The sequence below is a fragment of the Cynocephalus volans genome, chromosome 14 (assembly GCF_027409185.1).
Source record: "Cynocephalus volans isolate mCynVol1 chromosome 14, mCynVol1.pri, whole genome shotgun sequence".
Taxonomy (NCBI): Eukaryota; Metazoa; Chordata; class Mammalia; order Dermoptera; family Cynocephalidae; genus Cynocephalus; species Cynocephalus volans.
Genome location: NC_084473.1, coordinates 59293954 through 59311866, shown reverse-complemented (window position 1 = coordinate 59311866; position 17913 = coordinate 59293954). Strand labels below are relative to the sequence as shown.

At 32.6% G+C, this 17913-nt stretch overlaps 1 protein-coding gene across 7 annotated transcripts in view; it reads right to left on the bottom strand.

The window, feature by feature from the left end:
- The window catches only part of EHBP1 (EH domain binding protein 1), a 370142-nt gene that overhangs the window by 88260 nt on the left and 263969 nt on the right, over positions 1 to 17913 (bottom strand). For all 7 annotated transcript variants that reach the window (XM_063077688.1, XM_063077689.1, XM_063077690.1 and 4 more), the window contains 4 exons: positions 13637 to 13815; positions 12932 to 12980; positions 7595 to 8497; positions 2096 to 2239 (listed from right to left, as the gene is read on the bottom strand). In XM_063077688.1, the coding sequence (XP_062933758.1) occupies positions 2096 to 2239; positions 7595 to 8497; positions 12932 to 12980; positions 13637 to 13815 (1275 nt within the window). The remainder of the gene's footprint in view (positions 1 to 2095; positions 2240 to 7594; positions 8498 to 12931; positions 12981 to 13636; positions 13816 to 17913) is intronic.

The following is a 17913-nucleotide window of genomic DNA, read 5'->3' as shown; positions in this document are numbered from 1 at the left end:
GGCTGAACTAATAAATGAATAAATGAATAAAAGAATTAAACAGCCTTAAGAGTCAGGATACTTGAATTCTAAGCTTACCTTGCCATTGTCTGTGACTCGAGGTAAATTTAAACACCTCTTCCTAACTCATTTTCCTAATATCTATTCACAAAGATGTCAGAAAAATAAAAGAAAAGGAAATACAGGACAATGCTTTAGAAATACAAGTATAATCACTGAAGTCAGACTCTCGGGGTTCAGTTTGTGACTCTGTTACTTATCAGTTGTGTGACCATGGGTGATTCTGTAATTTGTTTATGTGTCATTTTTTTCAACTGTTAAATGAGTATGACAATACTTACCTCACATAATTATGATGATTAAATGAGAAAATCTATGTTAAAGCACTTAGAATTCTGCTTAACACATAGCAAATGCTCAATAAACACTACATTATAATTATTAATATGTAAAATTTACACATAGGTAAAATGATTATTTTTTTAGTCCACTTGGCAGACATCATTTAAATATCTGGTATTCTGAATTTAAAACCAATTAATAGTATATCTTTAAATTTAATTATTATACTTTTAAATCATACTATGTTTTTTAAAAATATAAAGTTACAATTCTCACAATTTTTAAAGCCTAGAAGAAATATGAAACAAAGTTTATCATGAATATAATACCAACAAAATAGCTTTCTTTTTAAGGAGAAATCTCTTTCACTTGTTTGGAAAACTCTTTCACTTCTCATCCACCAAATCTTAGTTCAAGTATCCCCTCCTCAGATCATTCAAGTCCCCAACTACTGAAATTATCCTCTACTATATCATGTAATTCTCATACTCTATAATTACCTTGCTTATTTATTTGTAATTACTTGTCTCTTCCCACCAGAATGTAAACCCCATGAGGGAAGAAGCTTAATCTTCTCTATCACTATAAATAGACTCTGTTCAGACACCCAATAAATATCTGGGAAATGACTGAATCACCAAATTGATGACGTAAGAGGCAGCTAGGAACTGAAAAGCTGACATAAAACCTGTAGGTTCTTCCTTAGAAAAAACAGTCCTCTAGATTAGTGTTTCTCAAAATCTTTGGATCTTGACCCAGTTAAAAATACATATTTCAAGATCCAGTAAGCATACACACCCATATAACTGAAACAAAAATTTCATAAAATATATTATGCTTACTATGTGTGATGAATTTTGATATTTTCTGCTCCATTCTATTCTATTCCTTTTCATTAAAAATAAATGATTGTGGCTCACAAAACTGATTATATATCATTATTTTGTAAAGATTTGAAGTTTGAAAACTAATACTCAAGGTCAGAAGTTATTAATTAAACTGGTATCTGCAAAGTCTTAACCAGAGTATGCAGATTTATATACATGTGAGCTTGGTGGTGGTGTGGGGTTGTCACAGTTTTCAGATTCATAAAGAGGTCTGTGTCCCCCTAAATTTAAGGCCTTTTATTATTATATATTCATTTTATCTGTGAAGCACTACATAAAAATATATATAAAAATGTGGTTTAATAGAGGGATGACAGTATACAACAGGAAAGAGCACTGACTCTAAAATCTGGTAAGCCTGAGGTTTAAATCCTGAATTCAACATTTACTGACTCTGCAACCCTGTGCAAGTTACCTTGCCTATCAGCCTTTGTTTCCTTATCTGGAAAGTACAGTAGTTTGAATATCTTCATGAAGTAAAATAAAAACTATAATTTCTAATAATATATGGTAGGTATTCAATAAATGGTAGACATCATTATTACATTCTAATATTTCTAACAAAATTGATTTCCATAGTCAAAATACAATCTTAAATAGAGTACAACTACAGTTACAAAATGTAAATTAACAAAAAACATATTATTCATGTATATGTGGAAATTATATTCCAGGATCTTACTTTTCCTCATAGCTAACACTGCTATGTAAGGATAATGACAACATGCTTGTGCAACTATGAATTTATCAGTTCAATAAGGGTACCAAGTACCCACAATGTACAAAGTCTACGGAAAAATAATTTAGCAAAAATACATGCAAATTACAATGAACAAGTTATGGTTTTTTCAACCAATGTTCCTCACATCACTTAGCTGCCTGTTGCAGAGTGGTGTGGCTGCGTTGGTATTCTGCTTATTCCCTGCCTTTAAAGCTGCATCTCTTCTTGCTTGCTCAAGCAGAACTCTTGCTCTTTCTTTAAGTTCTTCTTGTCTGGATAACATTCGATGCTTAAAAGCAAAGATACTGAATTAGAAGCCAAAAACACACGCACACACCCAAAAACATGTAATCTACATTTGTAAACTAATTAAAGGTTAGACAATCTGTTGAAATAATAGAGGCCGAGAATTAGATTGCAGCTTCATGAGGTTACCTATAGACAACATTAATGTTGACTAGAAACTGTGAGATGCATACATAATTCTTGACATTAAAATATACATCTTTATTGTCAAAAACTGGATTAAATTTAATTGTACTTTTATTAGAACATTCTCATAAGGTATAAAGTTCATATGTACATTATATATATTCTTCATATTTGCTCATAAACACAGTATAATGAGGCAGACATTATTAAAAGTTTACAGTTTTATTTTTATAGTCCTATAGAATTGTTAACAATGTATCTTCCTAATTTGTTTGTTGATAAATGTTAAATATCTGTGACAGTAAACCTTTAAATTCTTGACAATGTTTACAGAAAATTCAAAGCTATCATATTTATAATTTTAAAATGTAAAACTAGTTTTCTCATTGCTTACTGTCATTACAACAAAACAATTAACCATATTAGAACTGGAAAAGTATTCTCCTGGATTAATTTGTAAGTTTACAATATATTTTTGGAGAACAACAGATGCTGGTCATCAGTGGAAATCATTTCTTAAATGGTGGCATTAATCCAAAGCACAAATACCTTTACTCTTTAGAATCCAAATTCCTTTTTTTCTACTAAAGTAATCAACTTTGGGGGGTGGGGGTAGCTGACTGATACGGTGATCTGAACCTGTAACCTTGGTGTTTAAGGCTGTGCTCTAACCAACTGAGATAACTGGCCAGCCCTACAATAACCAACTTCTAGCTTTAGATGGCTATTACTATTATTCTGATACTCAGTTTTACTTTCCTTTCATTGCAGTTTTGGTTCAATCATAAGCATCACTTATGGTCTAGGAAAAGAACATAAACAGTAAGCCTATTATTTGGTATTATACAAAACTTTTTTTTTAAAGATTAGTACATCATTTGGGGATCTCTTTATAATCTTTATGTTTTACCATAACTATTTTTTAAACCTTTTTTCCTGCAATCTTAAACAAAGAAAGATTTTCCTCAAAGTGTATAATTTGGTCATTTTTAGTATAGTCACAAGGTCGTGAACTATCACCACTATCTAATTCCACAACATTTTCATCACCCAAGATTTTAAGAGGATTAAACAAAAATTCTTAACTTAATAGATACAAATGAAATGTATAAGTGGTAATGATAGATTCTAATTTCATGTTGATACAATTGGTCACTACATGTCGACTGGTTACAATACCAACACTTTCTCAAAAACAGACAAAATTAATTAAATGAACACTGAGTTTTCAGTCAAGACATCAGGCTGTTAATCCTTCTTCCACTAATAATAAGCAGTGTAACATTCAGCAGGTCATTAAAAAAAAAAACTATACTGCATTCCATTGTATGATATTTAGGAACTTTGGAGTGAGACATACCTGGGTTTAAATAGCAGTTCCACCTTTTAATTGTGGGGAAATTACTCAGTCTCTCTGAGCCTCAGTTTCTCATTTATAGAATAGGGATAAAAATAGACCAACTCCCGTAAGTACAGTGTAAAGATTAACAGAGTAATGTACTGAGCACTGGATAAATGTTAACTATTATTATTTTTTTAATCCCTTAATGTCTTTATCTTTGAAATGAGGGGACTTAGAGTAGATCATCTTTAAGATCCCACTAACTCTAAATTCTGTGATTGTACAGTTCTTTAGTGATTCTAACCAGCTACATAGACAGTGAAAACACTGTGCTTTGATCTTAATAGCACATAAACGTCTTTTTTTTTCTGATTAGAAAAGCAATTAATATCCATTGTAGAGATTTTTAGAAAATACATACAAGTAAAAGGAAGAAAAATTAAAACTATTAGCAACACTGACACCCAGAGATAATCACTGTAGAAACATGCTTTTATTTTTCACTTAATATTCTATTGCAAGCATATTCTCATGTCTTTATGTATTTATTTATTTATTTTGTGGGCAGCTGACCAGTAAGGGGATCCAAACCCTTGACCTTGGTGTTATCAACAACACACTCTAACCAACTGAGCAACCAGTCAGCCCTTAAATACTTTTTAAAAAACATGATGCTTAATTGGCTACCTAATGTTCTATTATATAGCTGCACCATACTTCAGTTAACTTGTTTTATTTTATTGGACATTTAGGTTGTTTACAATTTTTCACTATCATAAATAATGCTTTTGTGAACAAATTTATATGTAAATTTTTGTATACAACTCTTATTATCTCCTTAGGAAAAATTCCTGAAAGTAGGATTTAATGAGATAAATATGTTTAAGGGACTTGATGCACAACGCTAAACTGCTCCTTCATAAAGCTGACTGCTTTACATCTGGGTTATAATTAATTTTTAGTGCTATTATGGTCAAAAATGAAGAGATGTTGTGACCACACAACTTTGGAGCATAGACAATGTTGGTTTTGAATTCAAACTTTAACATTTATTATGTGACCTTAGATAAACCCCAGATTTTCCACATATAAAATACAATTCAATCACCTACTTCATGGACTGTAAAGTTTCAGATAGATATGTATAAGGTAATATAATTATCAACACATGTACTAGGAATTCTAATGGGCAAAATTATGACTTTGTTGAGTCTATAAAGACATATTAAGTTACCAAATTTCCTCTAATCTAATGATATTAATTATAAGATTCACCATTATTTTATTAACTACTAAGAAAGAACAATGCTAATTAAACTCTGACATACTATCTATACAAGTAATACCTCGATTTCAGAGAAGTTAAAATGTAAAAAACTGTATACCTGAGAAATGATAAAACACAGTGCACTAAAGAGAAACAACTTTTTAGTTTCCTAAAATTTAGCTGCTACAATTAAAAAACAAAACAAATACTACCAGATGTCAGCATCCATATACATCCATATATACAATGTCTGGTGTCAGACATTACTTTTACTAATCTAGTACCAAAAAAACTTTTAATTTACCCTAAGCAAAATTCTGACCAATAAACCAATGGTCAATGAACAAACATATGGAGCTATAAATAGATGTTGCTTCTATCATTAAGTACGGCACTTTAATCATCTGAATAGAATCACAGCATAATAGAGTTTTAGAGCTAAAAGGGCTCTTTGAGATTATTTCATTTAAAACGTGGAAAATAAGAGAGAGAGAATTTAAACAGCTAGTTAAAATGTCACACTGCTAATTATTGGCAGAGCCTAAATGAGAGTCAAGGTTTACTAATTCCCAGTCCAGAGCATTTTAAATTTTTGAATATTAATCAATTTCTTGCTTTAACAAAACACGTATGCCTTAGAAATCTGTTTTATAAGAAAAACTGTATTTGATATTACAACTTAGGCCCAACAAATTCTGCTATTGTCAGTCACTAGATGCTTACTGATTATTTATTATGTCTAGACACTATGCTGTCCTGAGAGCTTTCAGAGATCTTTCCTACTTAGTACCTTTGATTTGAGATTTTTGATTTGGAGAACAGGAGCTTGCTTTGATAGCTACTACATTTCTTTGATTCTAAGGGGCACATTCTTTCTTAACACCTCTGAAAACTTATAAACAAAGGCATCTTACAATCTCTGTAATACACAGTTGGCAGTCAAGACATAGTTGTCTATCTATATATTCTCGGGTATTTCTGGTGGCATGACTGCAATTCCCTGATGCTTCAGTCAACAAATACTTGAGTACTACTTAAGAAAGAAATATAACTCCTCCAGGTTATTATCTAAAAATCTTCTGTTGGGACCGCATGGTAAAGTCAAGAAAATGCTATATCAATGAGTGTTACTGACTTGGAAGAAAATCCCAGAGACAGTCATGGAGAAATGCTGTAACTCAGAGATTCTCAAACTTTTTGGTCTCAGAATCCCTTTACATGCTTAAAAATTATTGAGGACCCCAAGAACTTTTGTGTATGCAGCTACTGATATTTGTTATTTTGGAAACTAAAACTGAAAAAATTTTTAAATATTTATTTATTTTTTGTTTAGAAATAGCCATAAGAAACCCATCAGATGTAAACATATTTTAATAAAAAATAACTACTTTAAAAACAAACAAAAATTCAAGGCCAAGGGTTCAGATACCTGTGTCGGCCAGCTGCCAAAAAAACAAAAAACAAAAACAAAAAATCAACAAAAACTGAGAAGAATGGCAGATTTTACATTGTTTTTTGTAAATCTCTTTAATATAAGAAGGCAGCTGTATTCTTATATCTACTTTTGTATTCAGTCTTTCCATATACCACAAATCCTGTAGCCTCCAGAAAACACCACTGTACACTAGTGAAAAAATGAGAGTGATAAAGGTAAATAATGTCCTAGTATTACTACGAAAATAGTTTTAACTTTGGGAGCTCTCTAAATGACTCTTGGAAGAGCTTCAGAGGTCCCCAGATCATACTTTGAAAACCACTGCTATAACATCATACTTTTGATGGCACACTGTGTGTAGAAACAGGAACACCAATGACTCTAAATCAAAAAGTGATTCAAAAGAGTTTGATTCTAAATGTGAAAAACTTTTAAGAATACTTTGATCAACTTATTTTGCTTAAAATGTCCTTACTATGTATACACAAGAGTGTCATATAATAAAAAAAAATCTATGCCTAAATAAGTCTCAAAGAGGTTTCAATAGATATAAACTAAAAATTCTAAGTGATAAGAAAACCATGTGTCATAATTTTATCAACAATGCTGTTCTTTATTTGTTATATATAAAATAATATGTTTTATAATTGATGAGATTCAAGTAAATGTCATGAGTAAGGGAGGAATCAAAACTGCACCATATCCCCCTTGCAGGGAGAGCTCTGAATGCTACTGGGATTTTAAACAAGTAATGACAGGACTAAAATTCTAGCTATAATGCAACCAAAATATTTAAGAAAAATGTTTTAAGGGGAAATATTTAATTTGGCATTATACTTCTCAGAATGATTTTCTTATTAAATGGAATACTGAAATATCTTTGATTTATTCTTATAGTAAAAGATTCTGTTCTTATAAGGTAAATAATAATATTTTGATATGAAAAGTTGACATTCTTTATCCTTCAATCTTTAAGTTGGGATTTATTGTAGGCTTAAAATATTATATCATAAACTTTAAGTATAGAGCAGGTATATTTCAGGCTTTTCTACAATGGAAATTATACCTCACCTTTAATCATTTGTAACATCTTCTGAACATAAAAAGAAACAAAAATATAGAATAACTATTTATTAAATATATATACTCGTCATTCTAACTCACTTACCTGTACTGTTTTTGAGGAATGATCTGCATGATTTAAAGTGGTTCTATCAGCATCTGGATCGGACTCTGTCTGCCTCAGGGAAGTACGTTTTTTCTTTGCAAGGTCTGCATCTCTATTATACGAGTATCCAAGTTTAGAAGTAGGAGATGAACTTGTTTTTTTGACAGGTGATTCAGGATCTGATCTGCATTCTAAGGGTCTGGAATTCTCCAATTTTTCTTGCTCCAAGTTACTCCTGATATCTAGAGTCTGAAGCTTTTGCTCATCTAACTCCTCACAAATAAAGGGTGGAGACACATCCTTCTTTTTGTCACTAACATATAAGTCACTTAATTCTAAAGCTTCAGCTTTTAAAAGTCTCTTCTTCCCTAACAAAATTTGTGCTTGTGTTGAATCTGTATTGGAACATAATCCAGGGTCATCGGATCCTGATGTCCTTCCAGAGCTCTGCTGGGACTTTTGGGGTTCTGTGTCACTTTTAGTCCTGCGACAGTAAGGGGAGGCTGTACTTGGACTAAGGTGATCATCAGGCGTCTGATGCTCACTTTCTGACTCTCCAACCCCACTATCATTTACAAATACAGAGTCATCCTGTGATACGAAGTCTACTGCTCCACTGGTAGGCTCTTGTAGTTCAGGCTCCCGCTTCAGATCACTAAGCTCTGCATAGAATTTTTCTTGATCAACAGAACTGTTTGTATCAGTTTCATAGTTCCCAACTTTATATGTGCTTTTACTGCTGTTTTCCTCTATCTGAACGACATTTAGTTCTTGGCCACTGAAATGTGCCCTTATTTGATAGAGATAAGTCATAACAGTCAGTTTGTCAGGAATTGCTAATAAAACCATATCAGAAGGTTCCAATAATCGGGAAATTCCTATGCTGGCGAATCCATCGTATGCCTTCAAAGGAAGGAAAAACAAAAGATACATTGAATAGTTTAGACAATCTATACATTTTAAAAACAGCAAAATTTTAATGGGTTTGTTGTTGTTGTTGGAAGGTACATAACGTTACTGACACTATGCCGAATGAAAAGAACAAAGTTCCAAAAGTCAGAAATGTGTAAAAGCGCGGTAGAGGCAAGAGAAAAAAAGTTTACTAAGTTAACAACTGAAGTATTCTTTTCCAATAAAGAAAACACACAAAAGTGAGAGTTAAAACAAACAAACAAAAAATCTTAGAATGGATTTTTAAGATAAGGAACTAAGACATAAAGAAATATTAGACTAACCCATCTCAAACTTTATCATTCCTATCAACCTCTCCTTTCTATGGTCATGTAATTGCAACGATTTGTGAAGAAAAAGTTCAGCTAGATAAGTCAAAAGAACTATTACATTACCTCACATAAAATACAAATAAATGCTATGTAAGCCTGGAAACAGAAATATTTTTAAAATGCCCAATTAAGACTGACTTTCATAAAGAGAAAAGTGACTTCATTTTCACTTCATCCATTTCAGAGAGAATAAAATGTTTTGAGTGCTACAGCCTAGTTGAGAATGTAAGGCTGCATTGTGTTATTTTTGTTAGCCTTTAAATGACTGTGGCACATCAGGTTTTTCTAGTTTTGAAGAATCAAAGCTGTTTCTCAATTTACAATTAATTATTACTATCCTGGACTAACCCTTGAAAACAGCATTGTGTTGCTTCGAAACATTAAAAGTATGGCTAAAGGTTTAGATATATTCTCAGAGAAACTAAAGACCGTCTAGATATAGTCTTGCTTTGGGATGTAAAATGTCTATTCTTTGTAACAACCTAAATTTAGGATCATAATTTAAAGTTTTTCTTAAGAGAAATGTTAGGAAATTATATAACAATTTAGAAGGAATCAGTCTTTTGCACTTACATGTTAAAGTACATTTCTACCTTTGAATTTAATCCTCACCTTGTATTTTTCCTGTAGTTTAATAAATGTTGTGGAATAAATAAGAAAGAAAATGAAAATAAATTGTGATATTAAAACCTTTCAATTTTCACAGCACTATGCTTCATAATATAGGTACCTCAAAATATTTACTAGAGAGAATGGCTCAGTTGGTGCGCATGTATAGGCTTGTTTGTTTTATATGTTTTAGGAAAATTAAAGTCATTTTCCTCCTTGTGTCTTGACAGCTTGATTGACAAACATCAATTGCAGACCATGAGGAAAAGCACCACAGGCAGTATTCTAAACATTTCCCCAATTATCTAAAACACTGACATATTGGTTAAGATCAGATGTCACAGGTAAATACCTTTTTTATTCAGTACTTTTTACAGACCTAGGAAAATAATTAGCTTCCTAGTGGGGAAACTCTTGCTGGTGTTTTGCTTCATGTAGCAATTCATTTAGTGCACACTAATTGCACCAAAAAACATTTAAAAACAAACCCCAAAAAACATTTAAAAACAAACCAGGTTTCTTGTAAGCTAGGTCAAGAGTTTATAAAAGAATTTTCCGATAGGTAAACATCTTCTGCTATGGTCAGTTACATATTGTGTTTTTAAGCTGTTTGTGTGTGAAGAAAAAAGAGGTCTTCCAAGGAAAATTGTCTTATTCATTCATAAATGTTATTTAATCGGTAAGGAGGAGTCATGTTATGTTACGCATCTGCATGGAACTTAAGACACAGGCATTGTTTCTTATGCTACTTTAAATCCAATCAATGGCACATGGGGTTATCAAGAAGAACTGTGTGAAGCCTGAAATAATCTGCAGGTAGCAACTGAGATACCCAATGTAGATATCAGGCAAGAAGATGCAAACAATAAAAAGGGAAGACTATGTAACAACAATTTTTTATTGAATAGTGCAGTGAATAGAATCATCAAAGTTAAAAGCCTTTCCAAAAGCTATGATTATCTGCCCTGGAAAATCTAATTGAGAAAAAACTTTAATGGGATATTCTTCTGTATGTAGTAATAAATAAATCCACCATCATTAAATTCCTGAAAAAATAATGTAAAGAAGTGTGACTTAAGTCTTAATGAGATTCCCCAGAAGAGTACTCTTTAAAAATATCTAGCTAGGTAAAATCAACAATGTTTCCTTCTCAAAGTTTTGACAGATGAAAGCTCGACTTTATAAAAGCAATACTGGTTTATTTTATAGTGCTTATATGTATATTTAAATTAGCTTAGCATTTTATTCAAATACAAGTAAAGAACTGTCATATCTAAACATATAATTTAATTACTGAAAAAGGCATTTCACTTTAATAGGCATGGATTTTCCAAGACGATACAAGAAATAATTCATGAGAACGACTTTGTAGCATGCCCACCAGAAAGGTGATTTTTATAAACAAAATTATAATGATTTTTAAAGATTACCTTTTTTGGTGGCATATTTCAATTAATAGCTTTGCAGATTTATATGTATTACTCCAGGGCCAGCATCATGCCCTTGCAGAGAAACAAAAATTTTTTGATACAAAGTTTTGATTTTAGAGAGCAATAGAAGAAAAAAACTGTTTTGATTTGAATTCTTTTTAACTGAACTATCAAGGTTCCAAGACTTTTTATCACTGGTGATTTTAATTACCTAATTTAAAGTCTATTAAAAACTTGAGACCAGAGGTTATTATCCACTTTGTGCCATGAACCCTTTTGGCAATTGACCCCTTCTCAGAATAATGTTTTATGTGTACAAAATACATAGGATTACAAAAGAAGTCAATTATACTGAAAAATATAACTATGACAGTATTAGAAAAACCAAATTTAGAAAATGGTTATATATATGTGTTGGGAAAATAAAGGAAAATGGTCAGGGCCCCTCAGATGTTCAGAATCTTGCCGAGTATTTGATGTAAAAATGCACGTGTGCCTCGGTGTTCCTTGGCTATTGACTAATGTAATTGTGCATGCGCACCCAGGTGTCCTTGGTTATGCACTTAAGTATAAAGGATGAATGGCTCTGATCCACGGGGCACCCCGCCTCCGGGATGTCCCTGGGGGGCCATGAGGAGGCCACTACTGCTGCTGGAGGCTGCTGCTGCCAGTGCCCCAGGGATGCCCCGAGAGGCCACCACCGCCACTGCTGCTTCTGCTGCTGAGGACTGAGCTCCTGTCGTCTGCCAATGGCTCCAGGATCTTTCCCAATTACTTAGCGTGGACCTGTGTGTGAGGGGTCTATGACCCAGCCTGGCCTGTGAGGGGTCTGGTGACCTAGTCTGTACAATGTGTTTGAAGGATCTGAGCCCTAGCCCTGACAATACAATGGAAACTTAGTATAACTAAAATAATGAAATGTTTGGCTTTAGTTATGAATTGCTTTAACAATACAATTAGTGTAGCTATTGCTGTAACCTTACAACTGGCGTAGTCATGTAGTAATATAATGTGATTTTATAAAAAATTAATGTAATTTTGAAGAAATGAATAGTCTAAATAACAATTGTAGTGTGATGTGAAAATACCGGTGATTTCTAAAGGTGACAAAGTCTCAGGCATAACTAATACCAGCTTGTTGCCTAAGTTCCTAATTGAAGGAAATTCTATATTTCAGTTAAAGAATTGTAAAAAAAAAAAAAAAAAATTCCCTCAATCATAGTCAAAGACCCCCAGAATTCACAGATCACAGGTTAAGAACACCTGTTCTATGACAACACATTTCATTAATTTTCCAGTTGAAGAATTCAATTCAGTGCAAAAAAACATTGAATACCACCTACTGAGTACTGAATTAGGTGCTTCTCTCCTTAAAATAGAAAATCATAATACATAATACTGGGGTAACCAGGTAAGTCAGCCTGCAGCAACAGGCAACTAGCCCAGGGGGCTCCAGCAACTCAGCCCTATGCAGCTGCCCTAAAGGCTGAAAGGATCAATAGTCTCCCCACACCAGTTGGGAAGCTCTGATCTCAGAATATTAATTAATCATGTGGAAAAATATATATAATTTACCAGAAAATGAAAAAAAAAAAAATGTTTATATCTTTTGCTCCTAAGAATTTAGGCACTCTTTCTTGCTTACCCATTAAGCTCCTGCTCTCATTCTCTCCCAAAATATTTTTCTAAACTTATACAATAGTTATGGCACACAGTTTTGAGTGTACTTTTTAAAAGCTAAATTTTAGAATAAGAGCAATATGCTTTAACAAATATTTAACAGTTAACAAAGGTAATATACATATTATAATCTAATGCCAGCCTGACACTTGTGATATTTAAAGTCCATGACAAACCAGAGTAAACCATGCGCCCTATTTGAATTGCAGGAGGCAGACTACCTTCTGTGAGCTGCAGTTATGACCCCACCATACAACCTCACTTTACCCAAATTAATAAAAACCTGCAGAGAAGCCAAAATTGAAAGTATGTATTTTTTCCTTGGCAATTCTTACCTTTTTGTTGTTCTCTTTAATATCTTGTGGATTCAGAGACTTGTAGTCACTGAGGGAGAAAATGGCACAGTGGATTCATACAGTATTTAATAAAAACAGCTGTTTTTAAAACAAATTGAATCTAAAAATTTGTCATTCAATAATACTGAAGAGTAACTAGCAATTTCACAGCAATTCAATCAACAAAACTAATAGTGTGGAAAATTAAGGAAATACATACATACATACATACATACATACATACATACATACATACATACATACATACATACATACATAGAGTGATTATATGTTTCATTGCCTGAAGCTTTCCATCTAAAAGAGAAGTTATGGCAGGGGACCAGAGACTAGCCTTGACAACCAAATTCAACATGAGGTAATCCCTCTTTTCAATGTACAAAGAGCTACAGGCTTATTTGTCTCATCTCATTTTAACACTAACACATTTTTCAAAAAATTGGAAATCAGTTCTTTGTATAAGATTAAGGAGAAAAACCATTTTTTAAAAAAGGAAAAAGATTTTTTTTTGGTACAGAGAAGGAAGAACTTTTCTTTCTCGCATACACTTCTCTCAAAAAGAGAGAGGTATGAGTAATAAAAAAAAGTCAGGTATTTTGGGACGTGCTAAGAAATTATTTTAGGTTCTTTTAAAAAATGTCTGTTATTTACAAAGTATTTATAGGGGATGGAAAATGTTCTACTTACATTAAATCTGGTCTAAAATGGTGTAATATTGCACAAAAAGATAAACCATTTCTCCATGATGTAGTAAAATTGGTGATTTTTACTCCCCGGTAGTTTTTCGTAACTTCTTTGCACCATACAAGCAATGACTGACTAGCATTTGGCTTTCGCCCCAACACAGGACTTGGTATAGGACTTGGCTAGAAAAAAAGTAAAGAGTAAAACATTAAAAGAATTTAATGGAAGATGAAAATTAACATTAATTGACCTAACTAGATCATTTGAACCCTTTGATGTCACTTTAGGTCTTTCAAAACTGTCAATTCACGACAACTGTACCTCCAAAAGGGAGACATGAATCTTAAGTTATCTTCAGTTATAGCCCAGGGCATTTGCCTGACAAGGATATAGATACACAAGATTTTTAACTTTTAAGTAAGAACAGGCCAAGAGCTTTACTGATGGAAACATCATGTTAAAGTATTTAAATACTTAAGACTGAATATCTGTGTAACTCTCACACCCTAAAAAATTTTCCCCAAATGCAATCATATGCAAATATGCTTCCTTTTGGTCTAAATTAAAAATAAAGCATTTTGAAGTCTAACTGTAGTACAAATTACTCTCAGTGGTAAACTTACTTAATAGTAACTTTTTAAAATACAGTGAATCATATATGCATTTTAAATAAATAGTTCAATGATAATCATATTCAAACATCCTTCTTATATAAATTTAATGACGACAAAACAGTTTTAGAGTTATTAGCAACAGTCAGATGTTGGCAGCAACAGCACACAACAGTATGTATTTTGGATATGCTCAAAATGTCTTCTAATCACTGGGAGCAACTTTTGAATGTTAGGTTAGTTAGCTGTGTGGGTGTTTTAAATCTTAAGCATACACTTTTCCCATTGTTCATATACTTAAAATAACAATGATAACCATAAAACTAAAACCATTATTATTCTTAAAACCATGTTATTTTCTTTTACTGAATAACAACTACATTTTGTGATGATAAATTCAGAGGCTGATACAATTGAAAACTGTAAAGAAAACTACTATATGTTTTTGTACTTTAAATCTTGCTATTAATTAAAAGTGCTGGCTATGGTACTAAAACTTAGACATAAAATAGAGACACTTTATAATAAGGTGAAAGGAGAACATTAATATCATTTAAGTTTAACAAGAAAACCATTCTTACCACACTGCTTACTTAAGAAAGAACGATGATGCCCCCACTTGACAAAAGCATGTTAGTGCTAAATAATTACAATCATCCACCCCACATAATTATGATTTATGCATTTATTGCTTCTGTAAGAAGACAACTAAGAAACACCAAGGGTATAATTTCTAATTTTTTATTAACTGTCAGATAAATTATTAAATGAACAACCATGAATCTAGCAAAGTGCTGTTCTTGAAATGATCACCTCTACAAAAATCAATGCTAAAAAATTCACAGGTCATAAAAATCAACAAATTTGGATAAATTCTACTTAATATGAAGAAGTAGGTAAAAATGGAATTCCCAATATAATAAGTTTAACTTAGAATAAATAATAGCTCTTTTAACTATCAATCTAACATATGTAAAAACGAAGTATAAATAAATATCTTTTCACTTAATGGTCTACTGTGACTTTCAAATCTCTCCAGTGACTTAACCTGGGAGTAGAATGGAAAGTAGTCTATGGATGAGTTAAGGGATAGCTGAACTAGGCACAAACACATTTTTTCTTAGATTTCCTACTATGTCAAATATTGACTTTATTAAAATGTCTTTCTATATTAAACTATATTATTAAGGCATTGATTCATTCCAAGCCTGGGTAACATGTACATGGGCCAGACAATCTTCAACTATCATTACATTGATTCATTCCAATCATCAGTACCATGTACACAGGTAATGCATAAATGTCATTACCACTATGTTACAATCTAGAATGGCCTTCTATATATAAGAATAAAAGAAAACATATCATGTCATTATGATTATGAATAGACTCCTGTTTCTAAGAAGGCTCAATATGAAAAGGCTAGGAAGAACTAAACCAAAATTTAGATTGGTCTTAATACAAAAGCCTTGCATTAAGGGATGCTTGCTGCACTTCTGACAAAATACAAAAGCCTTGCATTAAGGGATGCTTGCTGCACTTCTGACAAAAAGAAGTTTTATGCAATTAAAGAAACCATGATGAAATTACAAGCCTTATAAATGGTTGTGTTGGTTTGCAGAAAAAGAAAATTAAAGTAGAGCTATTTTAAATGAATCATCCACTATAGAACTGGTGACCTTTCATGTAATATTTTACAAAGGATCATAAAGGAATTAGCAATTAAATCATTTAGAAACCTTCAATATGTAACTGGATGAAATAGTTTGTGTCTTGTTATAGCCAGCTCCTGATTTTATAGTAGATGTGGCAGGTTGTTTGACTTCATGTTTCAGTTTCCTCATCTGTAAAATGGGGATTATAATGGTACCTATCTCTTAATGGTGTAGTAACAAGGTCTGCCTCCCTCTCCTCCCACCGATTACCTTTCTGATCTTATCTGCCTTGATCACTGTGAACCATACTGACTTCTTTATTGTTCTTTGGATACCCCAGACAGGTTCCCACCTTAGGGCCTTTGCACAGATTGTTCCATTTGCCTGGTGCTCTCCTCTTAGATATCTGCATGGTTAACTCCAATGTAACCCCTAACCACCCTACTAATAATGTAACCCATATCCATCACCCAACCCCCACCTGCCACTCCTAACTCCTCTTACCTTGCTCTATTTTTTCCATTGTACTTATCATCTTCTTCTGATCCATACACTTTATTATACTTATTGGTTATTATCTGTCTTCCCTCACTAAATAAAAGGTCCATGAGAGCAGAGATTCTGTTTTATTTTTTATTAACCTATCCCAAGGGCCTAGGCATTCAGTAAATACTGTTAAATGAATAAATGCATGTGAAAGTTGCACAGTGTATGGCAAATAGTACCATTCAGTAAACGTTAAATACAATTATTATTACTACCACCAATGCATTATCAGCACTGAATTCCTATTTTTTGAGGCTTTTGGAAATTGCACAGGCCATGAATTTCTTCAAGATAGTGAAAAGATTTGTTTGTTTTGGTTTGGTTTTGGGTTTTTTTGCAAACAGAGCTTGAACTAGAAAATAACCTTGATACTTGATATTCTATGTGCAACATAGGGCACTTTCAATGCTTGGCAATGTATCTATATCCATGGGTTTTGTGAAAAAAGCTCTGAATGACTCTGTACTTTATTGCTTTCCAGAGGAAGGAAGTTACCAAAATCTGTCTAAAAAGGGTAGAACCGAACTTTCAAATATAGTTAATTTTAATGCATGATTTTTGCTAACATAGCAGATTACATGTTAAAGATAATAAGGCCACCTAGTTTTTCTTCCTAACAATGGCAAATAGCATCTCTTCCAGAAAACCTACTCAGTCTCCTGTGTTTTAATAATAGCAGTGAGAAATTTCAATTCCATTTTTTTGGCTCTATCCCTGCAGCTATAGTTTCTCTTCTCCTGTCTCCCCTTCTTCCCCTGATACAGCCACATATTCCTCTAGGTATTGCTCTAAATAGTTTTGTCTCTCCACACTTTAGCTGATTCACTCCCAGGATTCCAACTTTCACTTCCATGCAGATGATTCCCAAATACACATTTATAGTTCAAACTGTCTTAAGTTGACATTTCCAGCTGGCTGTCCTTCCTGCCATAAAAAATTAAAACTCAATATGTTCAAAACCATAGTATAATCTTTTTTTACAACTTGTTCATTTTCATTGTTTGCAAATGATACTGCTATTGTCCCAATCATCTAAATTTTTAATCTCACAATCACCTTTTAATTCTTTCTTCATTTATCATCTCTTACTAGTTAATTCATGGGCAGTTTTGATTCTATTGTTGCTATGTTTTTGTAACCTATTTTCTTTTGCTTAGGCTATTGTAAAATCTTCCTAGTAGGTCTTCTTCCTTCTTCCAAATTCTCCCTAATCTAACCCATTGTCACAGAATGTGTCTTCTTAAATCACAGCTCAAAGTTGCTAATGGCTCTCAAGAACATACAAAATGATGTCAAAATATCTCTGAGTATTAAAACCCAAATCTTTTTCAATGTATTTTCTCTAGGATGACTCACTATTCTCTAAAATCACTAAGCTTTCCTGCCTAAACTCAGCTCCCCCACCTCCAGTTAGAATGTCTTCTGTACCAAGCATAACTGCTACAATTTCCACTCTACCTTCAAAATT